Source organism: Chanodichthys erythropterus, chromosome 3 (genome assembly GCF_024489055.1).
Source record: "Chanodichthys erythropterus isolate Z2021 chromosome 3, ASM2448905v1, whole genome shotgun sequence".
NCBI classification, from domain to species: Eukaryota; Metazoa; Chordata; class Actinopteri; order Cypriniformes; family Xenocyprididae; genus Chanodichthys; species Chanodichthys erythropterus.
This window is the reverse complement of record NC_090223.1, coordinates 16,502,772-16,525,772: the sequence shown is the minus strand read 5'-3', so window position 1 is coordinate 16,525,772 and position 23,001 is coordinate 16,502,772. Positions and strand designations below refer to the sequence as shown.

Below are 23,001 nucleotides of genomic sequence, written 5' to 3'. Positions count from 1 at the left end.
TTAGGTCTAAAGTGGTATCATCAATTGTATATGATGATTTGTCAGTGTGTGCTACATATATACTGAAAATGGTATTTACATGATGTAGAAAAGATGTTATATTTTATGTTAATTGCTTAAAGGTGCCCAAGAATGCTTTTTCACAAGATGTAATATAAGTCTAAGGTGTCTCCTGAATGTGTTTGTGAAGTTTCAGCTCAAAATACCCCATAGATTTTTTTTAATTAATTTTTTTAACTGTCTATTTTGGGGCATCATTAACAATGCACTGATTTACACTCGGCGCTGCCCCCTTAAATCGTGTGCTCCCCGCCACATGAGCGGTCGACTATTGCAGCGCACTTACAAAGTTCACACAGCTAATATAACCCTCAAATGGATCTTTACAAGATGTTCGTCATGCATGCTGCATGCATGCTTCGAATTATGTGAGTAAAGTATATATTTGTATGTTAAAGTTTTATTCTGAGTGAATTTGAGGCTGTCCTCTGTGGCTAACGGCTAGTGTTACACTGTTGGAGAGATTTATAAAGAATGAAGTTGTGTTTATGAATTATACAGACTGCAAGTGTTTAAAAAATGAAAATAGCGACGGCTCTTGTCTCCGTGAATACAGTAAGAAACTATGGTAACTTTAACCTCATATAACAGTACATTAGCAACATGCCAACGAAACATTTAGAAAGACAATTTACAAATATCAGTAAAAATATCATGCTATTATGGATTATGTCAGTTATTATTGCTCCATCTGCCATTTTTCACTGTTGTTCTTGCTTACCTAGTCTGATGATTCGGCTGTGTGCAGCTCCAGACGTTACTGTCTGCCCTTGTGTAATCCCATTCATAATGTTGGGAACATGGGCTGGCATTATGCAAATATTGGGGCGCACACCCCGACTGTTACGTAACAGTCGGTGTTATGTTGAGATTCGCCTGTTCTTCGGAGGTCGTTTAAACAAATGAGATTTATATAAGAAGGAGGAAACAATGGTGTTTGAGACTCACTGTATGTCTTTTCCATGTACTGAACTCTTGTTATTTAACTATGCCGAGGTAAATTCAATTTTTGAATCTAGGGCACCTTTAATACTCAAGATACTTAAAGGTGCAATATGTAATATTTTTGCAGTAAAATATCCAAAAACCACTAGGCCAGTGTTATATATTTTGTTCACTTGAGCACTTACAATATTCAAATATTTCCAACTATTTGTAAACATAACCAAGGCTCCGGGACGTGTGAGAAGTTGCCTGTCAATTGCGTCATACCCGCGTTAACCCTCGGTCTGCCTCGGTTTCCGGTTTTATTGTTTTATTTTATAGAAACCATGGAAACACCAAAGATGCTTTAAAATATTACACGTTTTAATAGAAAAGGCAACAACTCTTTTTATATATTTGTAGACAGAAAACTAGTTGTTGTTATATAGCTCAACACATTTAGTCTTATTGTTTAAATCTAATTTTCTTGATGTTTTGTGAGTACCATGCTTTACCATGCCTCAGAGAAAAACACTATTTTGTCAAATAGCTAACAGCATAATCAGATGCAGCTTTATTTTTAGTAACAGTAATACAGCATTTTCTCATCATACAATACAGTTTAAAATTAATTGCATGCCATTTATCAACACAAGCCATCCAGCATTTAATATGATATTCTAAAGTCGATCTTACCGCAGTGTGCAATAGTGTCTCACAGCAGCCGAAGAGCGAACACACAGAGTAACGTTATAACATCATTTTCAACACAGTAAAATGTGTCTAATATGATAAACAGAGCTGCGTTACCTCACACTCATGACAGGAAAAGCAGAAGCGGCGCCGGCGATTGTGTCATAATAAAAGTCCTGCTGCTCGTGACGCGTGTGTTGCTCAATTGCTCCAGCTCCTCGTTCAGCTCCCACAACACTCGGTCCTGCTCTGCTTCATACTACAGTAACGTTAATAATCGCATTCATGAACACGATTTCTTCCCGAGACCTATCCCTATTCTTTTGCACCGTCTGTTGAGATGGAGACCACATGTCCTATGATTCCTCTCTAAAACTTGCCGTCATCAAGCTACGCCTTTGTTTTGAATAGACATCTAGCGACCTCATATTGTACCTTTAAGTCACTGTTTGTATGAACAGGTCAGGATATTTTCCCTTTGGATATCTGGATCAACTCTTCAGGAACTGAGATGGCGAGCCAACCCAAGAACTTGTGTTGCGTTTTGGTGTATTTTATAGTCCTGGGTCTGAGAAAACACCTTTTTATGTCCCACGGCAAACAAAATAAGTATTACATAAATAATCGTTAAAAGATTATAGAAATGTTATTCATTTTAAGGTTTTAAAGTGTAGTTTTGTGAAAGTCATGAACAGAGAGAAATGTTTTTACATTTAATAATTTTTAGTGCTGTCAATATTGTACGTTTCAGAAAACATAAGTAAATGTAGGCCTACGTGTTGTAGTAACACACTTTACATAAAAATACACATTCTCATGAGATCATGTTGCAGAATAACTAAACAAATCAAAAGTGTAAATAAGAATCTCTAGAATAAGGGGTCAAATTAGTGGTTCCCATCCACGTTCCTGGAGCATGCATAAACTAATGCATAATTGTGAACAAGTAAATCATTAATTACTAGTTTATTTATGCTTAACTAACTAATGCAATACACCACATACTGGTGACACCTGCTGATCAGAAGAGTGTAAATGCAACAAAACTGTGACCAAACGTGCATAAAAACATATTTTTACAAACCCATTGAAAAAAACATAATCTATGAAGTGCAATTAACTAATCATCTTATATCATTAAATATTAAGTGTTATATATTTAAAGTAACATGTTGAATGCAACAATATCAATTACACAAAAAGAAACTTAGAAGAAATACAAAGAAAAAAACACAATAACTTCAGATGAAGGAGATGTCTCAAGCCCTTGTAATGTTAGCATTAATTAAAAATAAATAAATAAATAAATAAATAAATGAAAAATTGCCTTTTTTTTCACGTGTGTGCGGGGTGCACCCAACTTGCAAATTCAGCAGTAGTCAAGTGATGGCCAAGGAGCTTATACTCAGGCTTCTCTGGCACTTGTAATTGCATACAGTTGGCAGGCTGGATATTTCCCTTTTTGTTGCTTCAAAACGTGTTGGACAGTGATACAGAAGGTAAATGAAACAATGCAGTTTAACTTGAGGCATTAGGGAAAAAGTCATTTGTTTATTCTATGGTTATTGTTTTTTTTTTTTTTTTGCAAAAACTATGCTTTCCAACCATAAATCAAATTTTTTTTTTTTTTGGAAATACAGAATAATAGGAGTTTATAACAAAAGGTCCATATGCATAATTGTGACTACACAGTCTGTTTACAGTGTTTAGCATTATAAATATATATAATTATAATTTCTATTATTACTGCATAAATATTGAAATTATTGCCTAGACAATAATAATAATAATAATAATAATAAAAATAATAATAAAAGATTTGTCAATTCAACTTAGAAAATGTTCTTTGTGTGGTATCAATGTAAAAAAAAAATCCTAATTTTATGGATAATAACTGATTTTTTTAATTATTATTATTATTTTATATGGTTGTTTGTTATTTTAAATTGTACCCAAATCTCAACAGTATCTGTAAATTAACAACTCGGCTGTTATTTTAAGTATTATGACATTAATGACATTACAGTAATTCACATTTTTATATACAGAAAAATACTGTATTTTATATACATTATTTTTTCTATTTTGTATACAAATGAGTGTAAAATTACACAAATAATCTGTAATTAAACAGTAACAAAACAGTTAAATGATAAAAAGGTCAAATGACTGGCAGACCAAAAAAAAAAAAAAAATGTTAATTTAAATAAACCAATTATGATCAAACACATTCACTTTAAAAACATACTTTAAAAAAATGGTCAAATGACTGGCACCAGTGGCTGCCAAACAAAAAAAACATAAAATTAAAGTAAAATATCATAATTTAGATAAAGTGCAAAAAAACATTAACAGAAATGTTCCTTAAATGTTTTACAGAAAAAAACAAACTTATTTTACAGGTATTCTCTGAATTATTACGATCAAATACATTCAATGTAAAAAAAAACAAAAGTCAAATGACTGGCAGCAATAGAACATTAAACACTATCAGATCTCTCTAGATCTCTGCATCTTCACCTATTACTATCCAGTTTACTTGATGTCTTTCATACAACATTTGTATTAAGAATTAACAGAGGTTTAGATGTTGCTGTTTTATTGAAAAGCACAAAGTTTGAAGTCACCATTATGTTTGCTTTCGTTGACCCTTGATTTCATCAGTTTTTCTTGGTTGCTTTACCTGTGTAGATGTTGATGAAGTGATATATAGTTACATTATTTAATTCATACATGTAGTTAACTGCAAGAGATTGTTAGTAATAATTCCAGAACTACCTGTAAAATAAGACTGTTTTTCTGTTCAAATTTCTGTTAAAGTTTGTTGGATTGGATTGATTGTAATAACTTTAATGTACTTGAAGTGTGTACCAAGCACTAGGAAAATACAAGTATTGCATCAGGACTCTGTATTGGTAGATACTCAATATTCAGTGACTCACAGCAAAAACCCCAGTGTTAAATTAACTCTCCACAGAATTTATTTGAGTCCATACTCAAGAGCTGGGGTCTCCAGACTCGGTCCTGAAGGGCCACTGTCCTGCAGAGTTTAGCTCCAACTTGCCTCAACACACTTTGGTAGTTTCTAGTATGCCTAATTAGACCTTGATTAGATGTTTCAAGTGTGTTTAATTGAGATTGGGGTGTGTTTAATTGCAGTGCAGGTTATGTTCAGAGAATAACTTGGTATGGCTAATTTCACACCCTGAAAGTTACCTCACTTTTTGGAGCTGAAAGTTGAAGTTGTTCACTTACCCTGGTTGCCTAACCTAACCTGTCTGGAATACACCCCAGACTTACAGTAACATTAACTAACTGGATGGTAAGATCCTCAGAGAGGAAGAATTATAACACCAGAAGAATGGAAAGACTGTGTCAGTGAAGGTGGTTGTGAATGTGTGTAGATGTTTGTTAGTTACAGGATCAGAGAATGACACCTTTCGTTTGTCATAGTCCAGATCAACTCTCACACGATCAAGCTTCTGTTTAACACGGATACCAGATGATAGAAACTGTCTGTACTGATCGTAATGCACACACCAGACATCAGTGTTGAAGAAATCACTTCCCTTCCTCTGGTTTGATGCTGTAGTTACTCCAAGACTCCAGGCTGAACTGTCTTTAACCTCCACATCCCAGCAGTGTCTTCCTGAGTTAAAACCCTCTGAACCCAGAACACAGGGACACTGGTCAAATCTCTCTGGATTATCAGGAACCGGCTGTTTGTTCTCACTGAATCTCACACCGGTCAGATCATCATACAAGGCAAGAGATGGATTTGCAGTGTTTGGATCCAGAATCACAGGAGCTGATGAGACACAATTAACAGTTACTTTTATTCTGATGTTCATATAATGATCAAGAGTGAACCATACACAGATTATTATGAATTATTAAATCCTTTCACTCATTTTTATTATTAGTGTTTAATGCAGGAGTGTCCAAACTTGGTCCTGGAGGGCCACTGTCAAAGACAGTCAAACAGTCAGAGTTGTTGAGATGAAATACTATGACTCTAAAAAATTCTGTTCATCATCATCTGATCACATTCATTAAATGAATGTTAATGTGTGTGTATTTGTTTAAAACACTTTGTTGCTGTCTGTTTTGTTTGACTTAGTAATGAATAATCTATCATTTTAATATTTTATAATAATAATAATAATAATAATGAACTTTATTTTCTATAGCGCCTTTAAAAGCAATGCTGAGAGGACCACCCAGCTGCATAACATATCATAGAGGGGGACCCCCATGATTAAAGCCTTTGAGGCAGCCATACCCCTAGTAGAATGTGCCCGGACAGCCAAAGGAGAAGGCTGTCTGGTAGATCCGTAAGCAAGTGAGATAGCCTCGACCACCCACTTGCTCATTCTCTGCTTAGACGCAGGGCCTCCCTTCTTAGGAGACCTGTAACAGACAAACAATTGTTCAGTCTTACGCCACAGGGCAGCTCAGTGGACATAAGTGTCTAGTGCCCTAAATGGGCAAAGCAGATTTAAATTTTCCTGATCTGGACTGGAAAATTGAGGAGGACAAAAGGCCTCCAGTACAACCGGCCCTGGGACACTGTTGGGGTATATAACCTGGTCTAGGATGAAGAAAAGCCTTAACCATACCAGGAGCAAATTCCAGACATGAAGGAGCAACTGAAAGTGCTTGAAGATCTCCAATACTTTTGAGAGATGAGATAGCTAGCCGGAAGTTTTTAGAGTAAGGAACTTTTACGAAATTTTCTCTAAAGGTTCAAAGGGAGTGGATGCTAAACCTTCCAAAACGATAGTCAGGTCCCAGGCCGGAGTCCTTGTACGTAGAGAAGGCCTAAGCCTCAGAGTACCATGGAGAAAGCGTATGACTAAGGGATCTCTTCCCACAGAAGAGTCACCCAAAGGAGCATGATAGGCAGATATAGCCGTTAAATAAACTTTTAAGGTGGAAGGAGACAAACCATCAGAGAACTTTTCTTGAAGAAATTGCAGCACTAAGCTGACAGAACAATGTTAGAAAACAACTTCCATTTATATGCATACAACTTTCTTGTGGAGGGAGCTCTGGAGTGGAGTACGGTCTCCACAACCTCAGTTGAGAGACCGGATTCTATGAGCCTAGCCCCCTCAAAGGCCAGGCCCACAGATTCCACGACTCCGGGCGAGGGTAAAGTATCGTGCCACCTGCTTGAGACAGGAGGTCCTGTCTGATGGGGATCTCCAGAGAAGAGCCGTCGAGAAGAGACACAAAGTCTGCAAACCAGACTCGGGTTGGCCAGAACGGGGCTACCAATATGAGATGGACCCTGTCCTTGCAAACCCTCTCCAGAACTCCTGGGAGCAGAGCAATCGGGGGAAATGCATACAGACGTAACCTTGGCCATGTCTGCACCATGGCATCCAGACCCAGAGGGGCTGGATGAGTGAGAGAAAACCACATTGGGCAATGAGTCGTTTCTTTCGAAGTAAATCGGTCGACTTCTGCTCGACCCAAGTTTTTCCAAATGAGCTTCACCAACACCATGAAAGCCGCTCTCAGGGAGAGGAGATTCCCCTGGGCCCACAGGAGGATCCGATGGGCCAAATTGCACAGGTGGCGAGACCTCAGACCCCCCTGATGATTGATGTAGGAGACCACTGACATGTTGTCCTTGCGGACCAATACATGATGGCCCCTCAGATCTGGGAGGAAGTATTTGAGATTATTGAAATACCACCATCATTTCCAGCTGATTTATGTGCCAGGAAAGTAGATGGTCCTCCCAGAGACCATCATAGTTGAATCCCAGACTACCAATAGATACTGGTAGTTTGAGCTGGAAGAAGCACACTCTTCTTGACACTGAGTCTCAGCCCTAACCTTCTCATGTGAGACAGAACGACATCTTGATATTGAACTGCCATGTGCTCGGATTGAGCTAAAATCAAACAATCGTCGATATAATTCAATACGTGAATGCTCTGGAGTGTCAGAGGAGTCAGAGCAGCATCCACGCATTTTGTAAAGGTGCGGAGTGAAAGTGCTAGGCTGAAAGGAAGAACCCGGTATTGATAGGCTTTGCCCCCAAAAGCAAATCTGAGGAACTTCCTGTGCTGAGGATGGATGGATACATGAATGTAAGTCTTTCAGATTTATTGTCACAAACCAGTCCTTGGACCTGATCTGTGGGATGATCTGTTTGAGTGTAAGAATTTTGAACTTGAGCTTCTGAACAAAGCAATTTAATATGCGTAAATCTAGAATGGGATGCAACCCTCCATCCTTCTTTGGAACAATAAAGTAACGGCTGTAAAACCATGACAGCTTGCTGAGAGGAGGAACCCTTTCTATAGCTCCTTTTTGCAAGAGTGTCAGAACTTCCTGTTACCACCGTTAAACAGGGGCAGGCAAGACCCGTACTGAATTCTGTAACCCTTTTCTATTGTAATAAAATGTCAACCAGCCCTCCTCAGAGGGTTGGTGGAGACTGCTGCGGCCTGAAGCACACAAGGTGGCAGGGTTGGCAGAACTGCCCCCTGAGGACACCGAGAAAGGGAGGATACCATGGAGTGTGATATAGCACCCTCTTCGGAGGGGGCTGCCCTCAAAGGTCCCACACCACTGGCGTCAGGACCTCTTCGAAGCCTTCTTGGTGATAATGACAGTCCTCAGATCTGCCTTATCCCGTGAAGACTTCGGCTGTGTCGCCCGTCCCTGTCCCCAAGCCTTCTGCGGGGCGGGCATGGGTGGCGAAACTCTGTTTTTGCTATGCTTGGTGTGAGGACAGGTTCAACCATAGGTGCCTCTCCGTGGCCACCAGGGCTGCCATAGAACAGCCTATTGTTTTGGCCGTCTCCTTGGTGGCCCAGAGAGACAGATCAGTAGCCTTCCTCAACTCCTGAATTGCTTCAAAACTAGCTTCCCCACTCTCGTCAATTTCCCCCAGCAATTTCCCCCTATCCTGATAGGCTTGTAGGATCGCTTGTAGACATGCCGCTGTCTGACCTGCTGCCGCATAAGCTTTATCCACCATCGCTGAAGTTGTTCTTAGTGGCTTGGTGGGTAGCGTCAGGATTTGAGGGATGATGCAGACTCAGGTGAGAGCCTTTAATGCCTACATAGCCTAATCAGTGCTCAAGCGCAAAAGTTAAATATTCTCCAAAAAACTAAAAAAAAAGGGGCTCACTTACTGCAAACTTACTACACTTACTTGACTTACTGCAAATTGAAATAATCTAGTGCTTTTGTGTCATGTAAATCATGTCCACACATTTCCAGTGTGTGTGTAAGAGTACAGATCTTCTCCAGACTCACTGTTTTGGACAATGTCCTGCATCTTCTTCCAGACTCTGAACTGCAGGTTGCCCAAGTAACTTGGCACATGAATCAAAGTTCCAGAAGCTATTTGTGGATCCAGCTGTGAGCTCTGAACTCTGGAAGGACATTCAGGAGTCAGAACTGCAGTGGCTTTGGATCAGAACCAGAAAGACTAGAAACACCAGCAGATCACTCACCTTTCCATTGAGACTGGAAACTCCTGCAAAACAAACACACCATTTATCATCAAGAACTCAATCAATCAATCAATCAATCAATCATCTAAATTCACACCTTCAGAAAGCAGACGTCATTGTCTTTCATCATCTCCTCCATGTCTTTGTTTGTCTGTGAAAAAGCTGAGATATGTCTGTTCATCTCCTCCAGCTTCTCCTTCATCATCTGCTTCTTCTGCTCCTCTTCTTCCCTCAGTGCAGTGATTGTAGCTTCTTCTTCATCTCTGAGAAACTGATGAAGCTTCGCAAACTGCTGTTTAATCTGACGCTCTGTGTGATCAGCTTGAGACTGAAATCAAATCACATTCACTTCAGTTATCTCAATCAACAAACATCAACACAATCACAATCGCCAACAACAAGATTTTACGGCTTCATGTGTTTTCACTGTCATACACTTTGGGGTGCTATAACACATCTTCTGAATGCGTACAGAATCTCCCAATCAAAACACATCAGAAGAAGAGAGACGTCTTAACTGTAAGCAGATGCGTATGAAAATAATGTGATCGTCAACAATAAATCAGCATAGAAATGAAAACTGCCTAATGTTACCAAGTGAAATGTTGATCCAGGAAGTGGACAGAACAGTAAAGCTTTGGGGGTGTTGATGGAAGCAATCTACTGCATCTGTGCTTTGAACATTGTACTGAATATGATCCAGATGTAGTTTTAACACGATTTTCTCAGCCTTTTTTTTTTTTTTTTGCTTTTTTTAATGAAACTTACCTACCTTCGAACATTGATAGAAAAAGAATGTCTGAAGCTACAATCATTTTTTTAAAGTAGGCTCTGTTCTGTATTTTGATGTATTGCATGTTCAGATATCCGTACAACAAAATATTCTGGGGGCCATGAAAATTTTGTCAAAATGATCAAAAATGCTCACGGCGACTGGCAACTTTAAAAAATAATGCTGGTGGGAAAGAGTTAATTTCTGAGCTTAACTAAAGCCCTATTCGGACGGGACTAGTTTTCCAAACAACGTTTGAGTAACAATTCTTATCAACCTACGTCTGTGATTTTATGTACAGATTCGGACGGGACTAACATCTCCGTGTTTATTACCGAGGTAGGAGTGTCTGTGTTTTACATGTGGGCATTTCAGAAGATCACGTGTTCAGAATGTGTGGATTGCGTATGGTCATATGAATTAAACATACATTTATCATCATGATTTAATAATACTGGGTTCTTATAATAAACCCACTGGAATAAAAAGTTTTAACTTTTATAATTTACACGTTATGTAATTAAGTGCAGAAATGAAAGTACTCTTACCTGAAACTGATATTACAGTAGCCAGTCTTAACAGTTTACGTGATTTGGCTCTTCTTGTTGATTTATTATTTTTATTTCTTTGCAGTGTACCAAACACATCTACATCCATTATCGGTGCGCAAAAAGCAGAAACTTGAATACCGGCGCGATAGTGAGAGATTGTACGGTAGTTCACATTGACCAAAACACACAAGAAAAAGCGTTTTGGAAAAAACATTTTCGGAAATCACAGACATTCGCATTCGGACGGGATTAGATTTCTCTGAGGACCTCCGAGTTTGACGAAAAACAGTAGGTAATTTGCTCTGGAATTTTTACAGAGGTTGTGTGAGAAAAAGACAGACATGGCAGATTCGGACGGGATTAAAATCTCAAAGTATGTCTGTGAAACAGAAATTTCTCTAACGTCCCCCTGTGAAACTAGTCCCGTCCGAATAGGGCTTAAGATACTGGATATATAACAGATCCAGAAGCAGACTGTTGCTTGTCATTTACAAAAATGATCAACTGGAATTCTTTATATTAAACCATTTTTGTGTGTAATGATCTTACAGTTGTAAAAAAAAAAAAAAAAAGACTGTTCTTTTCTATCCTTACCTTGATGTATTGAACATTTTTCTCAAACTCTTCTTTAATCTTTTCTCTCTGTTTAAGTGTCTCTTGAAAGAATTTCAATGCTGCATTGAGCTTCTCCTAGAATTGAACAAAATAAAAAATATATAGAATACAGTGAAAAGAATACAGTGACACGATCATACAGTGCTGTGAAAAAAAAATCATTTGCCATTCTTTTTTTTACTGTATCTGTTGAAAATGTTTAGTTTGAGGTCACCATTAATATGATCAGTGTTTGCTTTAGTTGGGCTTTTGACCCTAAGTTACTTTATTACATCTATTGACTTTTTCCAATAATGCTTCAATTCATGTTCATATTTAAAAAAAAAAAAAAAAGAAAAAAAAAAAAAGAAAAGGAAAAAACACCATGGGTCAAGAGCACAACTAAAGCAAATAATGATCTCCATGATGGTGACCTCAAACAAAATATTTTCAACCAAACATCAACATCTAAACCTCTGTTCATTCTCAATAAGAAGATATAGATGTATGACAGAAATAAAGTCAATCTGGTTAATAATACGTGAAGCTGGTAATACTGTTTGTGGAATTGTTAAATCATTTAATGTTTCTTTTTTTATCTTCAGTTGATTTCATCTAAGACAGTAGCTGGAAGTCAGTTGTAGTTTGTGTTTTTATTTTCTCTTTCTTTCAGTGCTTGTTCACAGCAGGTGTTAGAATGTTTGAAAGAATGTTTCAGGAACATCATACTAACCTTTAAATAGCATTCTATTAACATTATGGAAACTGGACTTTGTTTATGGAATGTTACAAATCAACAGTTTTAGATTTTAGATTAGATTAGATTTAGATTTTTTTATTTCTAGGCCTGCCCAAAAACCTATTGCTTATTAGATTAAAACTTATTAGATTACAGTTTGTTCAAAACTCAGCAGCAAGTTTCCTTTACTGTGTGATCTTCACTACCCGTGGCATCACATATTTACTTTAAGATATTGCTTCTAACATTTGAGGCATTAAATGGTCTTGCACCTCCATATCTCTCTGACTTACTCCAACTTTACTGCCCTGCCCAGTAGCATAGATCTTCTGAACTTGGTATTTTGTCCATCCCTTGGTTTTGGTTGTCTACTGTAGATTGGAAGGTCATATACTGTAGGCCACGTTCACACTTCAGTTTTTGGGATTGACAATCGCATTTACTTACAGGTTATCTCTCGAAATTTCCTGTTCACACAGCAACTTACAGTAACGTCTGGAACACTGTCTGTATGAACATGCAGCGAGAGTCAAGCCCTTACCTGTAACCACAGTGACCAAAGTAATATCAAAGATGGCAACGTCCATAAAACTGAAAAGTCTTATCACTTTTGACAGGACAGAGTCCAATTGAGTCATGAGCTCATCCATCATATCTTCATTAACTGACAGCAGTTTTACTGTAATCATGCACTAGCCAGACACATTTAACTGTTTCACTCGCATCTCATGTGCATTGCAGCGTCTCACGCATGACATGGTATTTGAGTCACGCATAGAACACAAAACTGATGGAAGCCGCTCCGGTGGAGAACAGTGACTAGATCTAAAACCTTCAGATGACACACAGCTCATATCTCAGTCGCTGTAAGTTACCGAAAGTGAAACTACACAAAACCCCTTAGCAGAGTGGCTTTCCCACACTATATGATGTCCCATACTATATTTCCCACACTATAGTTGTCCAGTGCGGTTCTGTTCACACAGTGCAAATTTTCAGAGAATGTGGTTGTGAGTCCTGAAAATTTACAGGTGTGAGTTCGGTTATAGAATGCGGTTGTCACTCCAGTAAATAACATACAGTGTGTGAACATAACCATATTAAGGACTCAAATACAGGACTGACAACCTTATTCTGCTGCTGTGTGAATATGACCTTAGTTTTAATGCTCTTAAATTATGGAATTCACTACCCCATATCTCCTTACCATCTTATATTTGTCTACTTTCAAGACTCAGCTAAAAACATATATACAAATTTCTGGCGTGAAACTATAATAGGTCTTTTAACTCATCCTGCTCATAATCACATTATCTATAGGACACAGATGATTGGTTCCTGCTGTATCAGTAGCCAATGAGCTTGCGTGTTCAATCTTCCAATACATGAGTAGCATTTGCCTAGCAGTACAGCATGCTTGAGAAACCCCCCACCATCCTGAGCTCAACCTGTATAGATCTGCTACGGTCATTCATGTATGTTATATTGTACAGCAGCAGCACGTCTTACTTGCTCACAGCAGTGTGTCGTGTATGTATTGGCAGTAGCAAGTCCCATACTTGTTCTGTAGCAGCAGCAGCAACAATAATCAACAGCAGCAATAAAAGCAGCAGCAGTGTAACAGATCTATTCCACCAAGACCAAACATATCAACATTGTCATAACATTACCATGCCAAACACTCCGAGAGTTGTTATGACAGAACTATCAGATATGTATTTTGGATAATGGCTATATGTGGTATATTTGCAGGGAAGGATTATGATGATTCTGTGCCCTGGGCACGAACCTGCAAAAGGCCCCCTTGGTTGAAATTGTGATTGCGGCTTCTTTGGGTCATCCCTCTGGTCCAGTGCCCTCGGCACATGCCCGATAGGCCTGTGTGTTATTCCATCCCTGTATATGTTTATATTGTATGTGTGGGTGTGCAAATGTATTTGTAATGTACTATGCAACGCAACCTTGAGCTACGTTAAGGAGCTATGTAAATAAAGGATAAAGGAGGGAATAAGTTGTTTTGTTCCTCCTACCACAACACTGAACTACCTGTTGAAATGGCCAGGACTCTGGGTGCTTCTCAAATGGAAGGCTGCATCCTACCAAGGCTGTGTTTAGTCCTTCAGAGTCTCCCTCAGCATTAAACGAGTTAATGTAATTAAGGCCCAATCCTATTTCTACCCCTTACCCCTTCCACTTCCCCTACCCCTTCGTTTTGCACGTTCGTGTGAAGGGTAGGGGTGTCTCGATTCTCTTTTGGCTGGAGTGGAAGGGGTAAAGGGAAGGGCCAGACAGCCCTTCAAACGAAGATTTTTCGGGACCACACTTTGAACGAAGTAAAGGTACCCTTTCAACAGACACTCCTTGTTCTGGGTCTTAACTCTGTAAGGAGTGAGACATTAACAGATATACTGTTCTGAGTCTGTCCTGCACGGGGATAGACATTAACAGATATATCGTTCTGAGTCCCGGCTTGCGAAGCTGAGACACTAAAAGATACAACACTGTTCTGAGCCTCTGGTCCATCCAGAGAGACAACAACAGGTCCCATGATCTGTGTCTACAGCTTGAGAGGCAACAACAGAGATGACCACATTCTGAGCCTCCCACCTGTGAGAAAAGAGACATTAACAAACACTATGTTTGGAGCTTCCATCCAGCGAGAGAGTAACAACATCTGCAATGGTCAGGAGAGCAAACCTTTAATCCAAGGTACCTTCGTCTGCGTGTTCCAGATTGTTAAGGACCTTCTGCACCTACTCCAGGGCCTCATCTGCGTGTTCCAGATTTTAGGACCCTTTGGTGCTCCAGGAGATCAGCATCCAACAGAGCTTCGTGTTCAGGACTGTTGAAACAGATTCTGGCTCCTCTCCCCACTGCACTGTCACCCAGCACAACCAGTGGAAGACGTCACTGTCATCGGACTCGACCAAGTGGAACGTAAATATCACTTAACCAAACCTCTTTCCAGAGACCTTGGCATTGTTGTATATTATCAGTATATAATTTCCTAATTCCCATTAGATGCAATATAGCTGATGTTAGTTAATAACAAATAATCTCTCGTTTATTTGTTTGGTGCTTAATAAGGTTCTCCACCTTATTATTTTCAGAGTAACAGTTTATCTTTCCATAAGATAACGTAACTCTTCCATAGCCACACCCAACATAATCACTTCTATTCTATGTATCTTATGCACTTTATTCCTTTATCATTCATAGTATTCATTTAGTAGTTGTGTTAGTTATTCTTGTTTATCTTTTTGATAATGAAATGTATTTTATTACACTTGTGTCTTCCTTGTGCTGATAATACAGAAAAGGTTCTACAAGTTAGCAATCCCACCAATCTTTCAGATAAATCAGCTGACCACTTTACATTAACTCTAAATGAATGAAAGCCCCTGTTGGGAGTGTTCTCATACTGCCAAGGTAAAAGACCTTGACTGGTGCCCTGAACTAGGGAAAGGGGGGAAGTGGCCATCTGATGTACTCATAACCACACCCTAAGAGACGTGTGATCTTAAAATCACAATGTCAGTGGTGACGTGAGTACCAATCCCTATTTTACTTCGCGTCCTTGAATGGACACAGTAAAAATCACTACAACACTAATAAAAGAAACTATGTATGATGATGTGTAGTAGTGGTGTCCCATTTCTTAGGTGAATACTTTCACCCCTACACCTTGCCACTCTGTTTCAAGGGGCAAGGGGAAGGGTGAAGGGGTATAAAATAGAATTGGGATTGGGCCTAAATGAGATGGTCTAGTAAGTGCACTTGGCTTTCTATTAATGCAATACAATGAATCACATCCATCTCAAGTCTCCCAGTAGCTTACATTATTGGCAGTTTAGTGTTAAGTGATTCATTTACACCAAAACAAAAGATAACATCTATGCTTTCATGTCAGAAAGCATTGTTTTTGTCTTATATGTCATAATAAATTCAGACAAGCTCAATCTACTTGTTTTATGTCAGTTTATTTTTGTGAATTGGAATGGGAATGTGGGTGATTGAAGGTCGTGAAGGATACATTCAGTGCATACTTTAAATTCAGCTGAACGAAGGCTGTGAAATGAATGCTGCCTTTCAAAGATCCTTACGATTGAGACGGCCTTCAGTGATGTACGATGATGTGGCAGCCAAGATATGCAGCCTTCATAGGATGCAGCCTTCGGTGTAAAAAGCACCCTCTGTCTCACCTCCTCATCACAAACATGCATGAGTGTAGCAAGTCACTTCCATTTATAACAGTGGAGCCTAAAGCTGAGTTCAGACTGCACGATTTTAGCCCCGATTTTGGCTTGCCGACAGGTTTTGAGAAATCGCAGACAAAAGCCCGAAATCACAGGCAAATCGGTGCTCGTTCACACAAGTGACAATCACGCAGTGTGAATGAGCAAAGACGCGATCTGAGAGAATCGCCGACAAGTCGCTGACACCCGTGAGATATTTGGCTTGCTAAATATCTGGACCTGCTGTGTGAAAAGTGTTCTGACTGAAAACTACATCGGCAATGACCGACAGCCAATGAGAGAGCAAGATACAGAGCAGCGGGGAGTTCGGGGAGTTACAGACCACAATATCAGCAAGCATGGCTTCATTCACATAAACATTACAATTCTATCAAACAGAACCAAAGCACATAAATTTGCTTGACCTTCCGCAACAGCAGCACATTGAAAAGTTATGTATTTAGCTCCAACTGTCGTTGCAGAACACACAATCCTTCTCCCCAAACATTTCCTCCTCCATATAATTCTTTACTTTGTGTTGTTTTTGCTGCAAATCAGCGCACAAGCAATTCGTATTTCAAGCTTCTTGCAGGCTACTATTTTTAATAATAATCCCATTGTGTGTCTCAATCAGCTCCCTAGTTCAGTAGTCAGGGCACTGGGCATCAGGGTATCAGCCACATTCATTTTCATTATATACTGATTCACGACCTAGGGAGCTAGGGAGCTGATTGAGACGCAGGGCCAGTCTCACGCGAGAACTCCGGTCTTGAATGCGTGATATTGCGTTGTTTCCTTGTCATGTCTCTCGTGTGTTTGGTTGTGAAATGTAGTTTGCGTGCCAGACAGAGTTGTTGGTGATTCTTCCTATTGTAAATTCATGCAGTGTGAAACCTTCTGTCGTCAATCCATCGTGCAGTTTGAACACAGCAGCGACTGAATGCTGGCCAAGATAGTCATGCAGTGTGAAAAGAACAGTGACCCGACTACTTTGAAAATCGTGCAGTCTGAACTCGGCATAATGCTGTTCCTTGAGATCTACCTACCTGCAGTGTTCAGATCCAACTTTGACCAAACACACCTGTCTGTAAGTAACACATGCTCCTGAAGATCTTAATTAGCTGCTTCGTTTGTGTCTGATCAGGGTTGGCGCTAAACTCTCCAGGAAGGTACATCTCCAGGAACAGGATTGGGTACCGCATACGTCTGGGGAAATGGCATGCAAATTCCACTCGCATGTTCATTGGTATTGTCTGAAGCATTATAGGTGTTTGAGGCTCCTAAGAAACTAGGTATGAAACCCCTCAGAAACCCCATGTGTCACTACATTGACAATACGTCTCCGTCCATCAGGGAACAGAGGTTAAAATAGTGATCAGTAAATGTCGTGACCACGAATGTGATGATCTCAGTTTATGACTTACCGTTCTTTAGATTTGAAAAAAAAATGTAATTTATCTTACCTTACATGGTAAAACCACTTCACTGATGGGTCTGAATTTATGATTTTCGTGTTGTTGTGAATCTCTGCACACTAAACACACAGGCTGTTTGTCCTCCAGACAGAAGAGTTTGAGTTTCTCACTGTGTAAACTGCAGATCTCCTCAGATCCTGAAGAACGCCTCTCATTTTTCTCTTTCAGGAACGACTCACAAAAGGTTTTTAACACAAGGTTAGTTGGAGGATAATTTGTGGATCTTCTCCTGCAGACAGGACACTCTTGGGTTTTCTTGGTCCTCCAGAACTGTTGAATACACTCTTTACAGAAACTGTGACTACATGGCAGAAGAACAGGATCCTTGAAGACCTCATGACACACGGGACAAGAAACTTCATCTTCAGATATTGAATCCATTATCCCTGTTTGAGCTCCAGCAATCCAAAATTTATATTCACTTTCTGAATGAAGGCTTCAAAAATGAATAACCACGAGAATCACAAAATCAATTTTTTTTTCTTTTGCCGAGACAAAGTCAGTATGACAGAAAGGAGAAATAACAGGTTAGTCTCTTCCTGGTACTTGTGTTAAAGGGTGAAGATTATTATCTTCTTTGGGTGTGTTTAAACAGGTCAAAGAACAACAGGGTTTCTTCAGGTTTCGTTTCAAAGCTTATTTGATAAAATAGGAGTTAGTTTTACTATACTGAGCACTGACAAATCAGAGATAGTAGGATAGACTATGGGATAAGGTTGGAAGTGATAATAAGTTTGGTTCTTCTGAGAAAACCAAAACAGTCAAGATAAAAATGCAGTTGAGTGTAGTGTTAATGGAGTAGTTAGTGTTAATGGGTGGGATTACAGGAATATATGAGCTCTGAATAGTGAAGTATTAAAGCTTGGAAAGGATCCAAGTCTGGAGCCAGCAACCTGAATTTCTATATCATAAAACAATGAAGAGAGTCAGCAATTTTTCACACTTTTAGGAATGTAATCTATTAAATTCATCCCAGGCTTGCTGAAGGCCTGCCACTGTGCCCGACACTCAAGGAGAGTCAAAACTTGCGTGGCAGTCCCTGAGCGCTTTGCTTGCTCTGTTGGCTGCTTTGGTGTCTGAAGTGGATTTAGGACAGGGGTTGGCAGATTGCAAGAAGTACAGGTCGTAAACCTGGGATTTATTTATTCTCTGTGAGAACTGTACGCCTGAGATTATCAGTCCTTGGCTCAATCCTAATATGGTCCACTTTTTGATAGGAGGAACTGTTGAGATGGCCGAAGCATAAGAGGGCACCGGGGAGTGTGACAGAATGTTTGTCGGTGGGGTTGAGGGTAGTTCCATGCTCAAGTTCCAGTGATAAACACACACTTCTGCTTATCATGCTGATTGTCAGAGACACAAGCAACACTTATAGAGATGTCAAACCATTTTCTGTCTATTTATCTATTGTGCATCATTCTGCATGTCAACAGAAATAAATGCACAAAATAGTCAGGAGTGACCATATGCCTACTTATCTGAAATCTAGAAGCAGGTCTAATTAACCCTTTGATGCATAACATGGGTCAAAAATGACCCGGCTGAGTTTTTATTTTCTATATCTTTGCAAGAAATTAATTTCTTCATTCAGTATTCCATGTATTCCTCAATTAACTTGTTTTTGATCATAACAAATCCTCATTTTAATTTTTTCTTTCTTACTTTTTTAATAAAAATCATTTTTGTATCACTACCCTTCTAATGCATAACATGGGTCAAAAATGACCCGTATTCATTTACTATGTAATTTCAATCATGGTTGAGTGTTTCTTTGCTGAATCTTTAAAAGAAATGTATTTTATCATTCATTTATTCCAGGTATTACTTAAATAACTTGTTTTTGATTGTAAAAAATCATTATGTTCATTTTTTCTTTCTTACTTTATAAACAAACACAGTTTTTGTTTGTCTACATCAATTTTACACACATGGGTCAAAAATGACCCGTATTCATTTCCTATGGTATTTCAGTCAAGACTGAGTGTTTATTTGCTGAATCTTTGAAAGAAATGTATTTTGTCATTTATTTATTCCAGGTATTCATTAAATATCTTGTTTTTGATTTTCTACAAATAATTATGTTTATTTTTTCTTTCTTACTTTATAAACAAACACAGTTTCTACATCAATTTTACACACATGGGTCAAAAATGACCCATATAGAAATCTTTAATATTTGCAAATTTTTGCAAGTAGGAACATATTTACTGCAGACAACTGTTCATCTGCCACACATTTCTCATCTTAACAAGGCTACTTTTGTATATTTGATGGATGTAATTTTTATTATATTTAATATATTAGGCTATATATTTCATAATTTTTTTATTTTTTGTCATAAATCAATGCAATTGGTCACCCTTTAAATCTGTCAATGTTCCTGAAAAGTAACAGTTTTGGACATATACAACATGGGTCTAAAGTGACCTGAATGAGTTATTACTTTCTATATCGCATATATTACAATAAATTAATTTTATCATTCATTATTCCATCTATTACTGTTATGGTATGCTGGTGTAGAGAAGAGGCAGATACGGATTTCCACAATTGCACGTAGTATTTAATACATAGAAGGCAAGGAGAACCAAACATACACGTTATACAACATTCAAGACGGACGAGGAGTGAAGGGAGTGAGTGCAATATAAAGGGAGTGCTAACAATAGAGTCCAGGTGCAGGTGATGAGTGATGATGAGGAACTGACGAGGGAAGTGAGTGCAGGTGTGGAGAACAGGAGGATTCTGGGAAATGGAGTCCAGGGAAACAAGGGATCTGTAACAGTACCTCCCCCTCCCGGTAGGCGCGTCCTCGCGCCGTAGATGTAACAACCGGGAGGGGGGCGGGCGCCCTGGAGACCTCAAACCGTAGCAGGGGAAGGAGTAAACTGCAGTGGAGGTCTCCAGGGCAGGTCCAAAAACCATGGCGGGTCAGGAGCCGTGGGCAGCCATGGCGGGTCAGGAGCCGTGGGCAGCCATGGCGGGTCAGGGGTTGAAGGCAGCCATGGCGGGTCAGGAGCCGAAGGCAGCCATGGCGGGTCAGGAGCCGAAGGCAGCCATGGCGGGTCAGGAGCCGAAGGCAGCCATGGCGGGTCAGGAGCCGAAGGCAGCCATGGCGGGTCAGGTGCAGCGGGCAGACATGCAGCGGGCATACATGGCGGGTCAGGTGCAGCGGGCAGCCATGGCGGGTCAGGTGCAGCGGGCAGCCATGGCGGGTCAGGAGCCGAAGCCTTCGAGGCGTTGAGCCCAGGCGTCGCTGAAGGACTGGCGGGTGATGGCGGAACCGAAGGCTCCGCCGACCGAAGCGCAGCCGGGGCTCCAGAAGGCCGCAGTTGAACACAGACGACAGACAACAAAGTGAACACTAGGGGGAGTGAGGAAGCCAACTGGAAGCGAGGGACGGAGGGACGGAGCGGAGACGGAGGAGTGCAGTCCAGAGGGGAAGGCAGGCTGACGAGGGACCAAGGTGTGAACGGGGGCAGGATGGAGACTTGTGAGGCTGGAGGACTGATGGGCAACGGTGGAGCAGAGGGAGGTTGGAGCCAGGGTGTAGGTAATCGCCCAGAGGTCCGAGGTGGAGATCTGGGCGAGGGGGCTTGAGGTGAAGGTTCAGTGAAGACAGACATGGGAGGCGGGAGAGGGAGGCAGGGAGGGAAAACAGTCTTTGGGCTGGAGGGTTCAAAAACACAGTTCATAGGAGCAGTAGGTTCGGCGGCGGCGGCGGCTGGAGCGGCTGGCTCGGCGGCGGCGGCTGGAGCGGCTGGCTCGGCGGCGGCGGCTGGAGCGGCTGGCTCGGCGGCGGCGGCTGGAGCGGCTGGCTCGGCGGCGGCGGCTGGAGCTGAGGGCTCGGCGGCGGCGGCTGGAGCGGCTGGCTCGTAGGCGGCGGCTGGAGCTGAGGGCTCGTAGGCGGCGGCTGGAGCTGAGGGCTCGTAGGCGGCGGCTGGAGCTGAGGGCTCGTAGGCGGCGGCTGGAGCTGAGGGCTCGTAGGCGGCGGCTGGAGCTGAGGGCTCGTAGGCGTCGGAGACTGGAGAACTTTGCTCGGCGTCGGAGACTGGAGAACTTTGCTCGGCGGCGGAGACTGGAGAACTTTGCTCGGCGGCGGAGACTGGAGAACTTTGCTCGGCGGCGGAGACTGGAGAACTTTGCTCGGCGGCGGAGACTGGAGAACTTTGCTCGGCGGCGGAGACTGGAGAACTTTGCTCGGCGGCGGAGACTGGAGAACTTTGCTCGGCGGCGGAGACTGGAGAACTTTGCTCGGCGGCGGAGACTGGAGAACTTTGCTCGGCGGCGGAGACTGGAGAACTTTGCTCGGCGGCGGAGACTGGAGAACTTTGCTCGGCGGCGGAGACTGGAGAACTTTGCTCGGCGGCGGAGACTGGAGAACTTTGCTCGGCGGCGGAGACTGGAGAACTTTGCTCGGCGGCGGAGACTGGAGAACTTTGCTCGGCGGCGGAGACTGGCGCTGCTTGCTCGGCGGCGGAGACTGGCGCTGCTTGCTCGGCGGAGACTGGCGCTGCTTGCTCGGCGGAGACTGGCGCTGCTTGCTCGGCGGAGACTGGCGCTGCTTGCTCGGCGGAGACTGGCGCTGCTTGCTCGGCGGAGACTGGCGCTGCTTGCTCGGCGGAGACTGGCGCTGCTTGCTCGGCGGAGACTGGAGAACTTGGCTCGGAGGAGACTGGAGAACTTGGCTCTGCGGAGACTGGAGCAGAGGGCCAATCCATGCCCTCAAACACAATTAAAATCCCCACAGGCACTGGAGCTGGCTCTGTGGGGACTGGAGCTGGCTCTGGAGATACTGGAGCGGGCTCTGGAGATATTGGAGCGGGCTCTGGAGACACTGGAGCGGGCTGCTTCCTCCTCCGCTGCTTTCTGGACCCAATTGAGGAATGTGGGTCCAGCATGGGGCAGGCAGGGAGTTTGCTGGAGGGGTATGCGGAGGAAGACGGAGGTTGACTGACTGGCCCGGCCAACCGTGTTTCTGGATGGACTGGACGACAACACTCATCCTGAACCTCATCTACAAAGAATTTGGAGCCATTTAACCACAAAATTAAATTGATAGTTTCACTTAAGGAGAAACAAAAAACAGGTTCATCAAAACGGATAGTGTCATCATCCAATCCATCCAAAAACAGGGAGATCAAAACTGCTTCAGGCCAGTCAGACAAATAAGCGATCTCAACGAACTCCTCCACATACCTCTCCAGCGAACGACCTACCTGCAGGAGCCCGATAAGGCGATCGCTGGCTGTCAGGGTGAGAGGTGTTGGAGGAGCTGGATCCAGGGAGCTGGGGAAAGTCTCCATTTTTTTTTTTTTTTTGTGAAAATCCAACTTCTTGGGTCCGTCTTTCTGTTATGGTATGCTGGTGTAGAGAAGAGGCAGATACGGATTTCCACAATTGCACGTAGTATTTAATACATAGAAGGCAAGGAGAACCAAACATACACGTTATACAACATTCAAGACGGACGAGGA

At 41.5% G+C, this 23,001-nt stretch overlaps 1 protein-coding gene across 1 annotated transcript; it reads right to left on the bottom strand.

The window, feature by feature from the left end:
- Positions 1–4,234: 4,234 nt before the first annotated feature.
- On the bottom strand, positions 4,235–18,019 carry LOC137008923 (nuclear factor 7, brain-like). The gene is made up of 6 exons (XM_067370714.1): positions 17,513–18,019; positions 11,076–11,171; positions 9,256–9,486; positions 9,159–9,181; positions 8,959–9,077; positions 4,235–5,485 (listed from the first exon to the last, which is right to left on the bottom strand). The coding sequence occupies exons 1-6, from the start codon at positions 17,903–17,905 to the stop codon at positions 4,989–4,991; spliced, it is 1,359 nt and encodes a 452-aa protein (XP_067226815.1). The 5' UTR covers positions 17,906–18,019; the 3' UTR covers positions 4,235–4,988.
- Positions 18,020–23,001: the final 4,982 nt, after the last annotated feature.

Excerpts from the sequence above, each read along its gene's own strand:
- LOC137008923 (XM_067370714.1), bottom strand. The coding sequence starts at position 17,905 with ATGGATTCAATATCTGAAGATGAAGTTTCTTGTCCCGTGTGTCATGAG. Across the intron at positions 9,487-11,075 it reads AAAATGTTCAATACATCAAG|TCTCAAGCTGATCACACAGA; the intron begins GTAAGGATAGAA and ends ATTTGATTTCAG. Across the intron at positions 9,078-9,158 it reads TTTCCAGTCTCAATGGAAAG|AGTTCAGAGCTCACAGCTGG; the intron begins GTGAGTGATCTG and ends ATGTCCTTCCAG.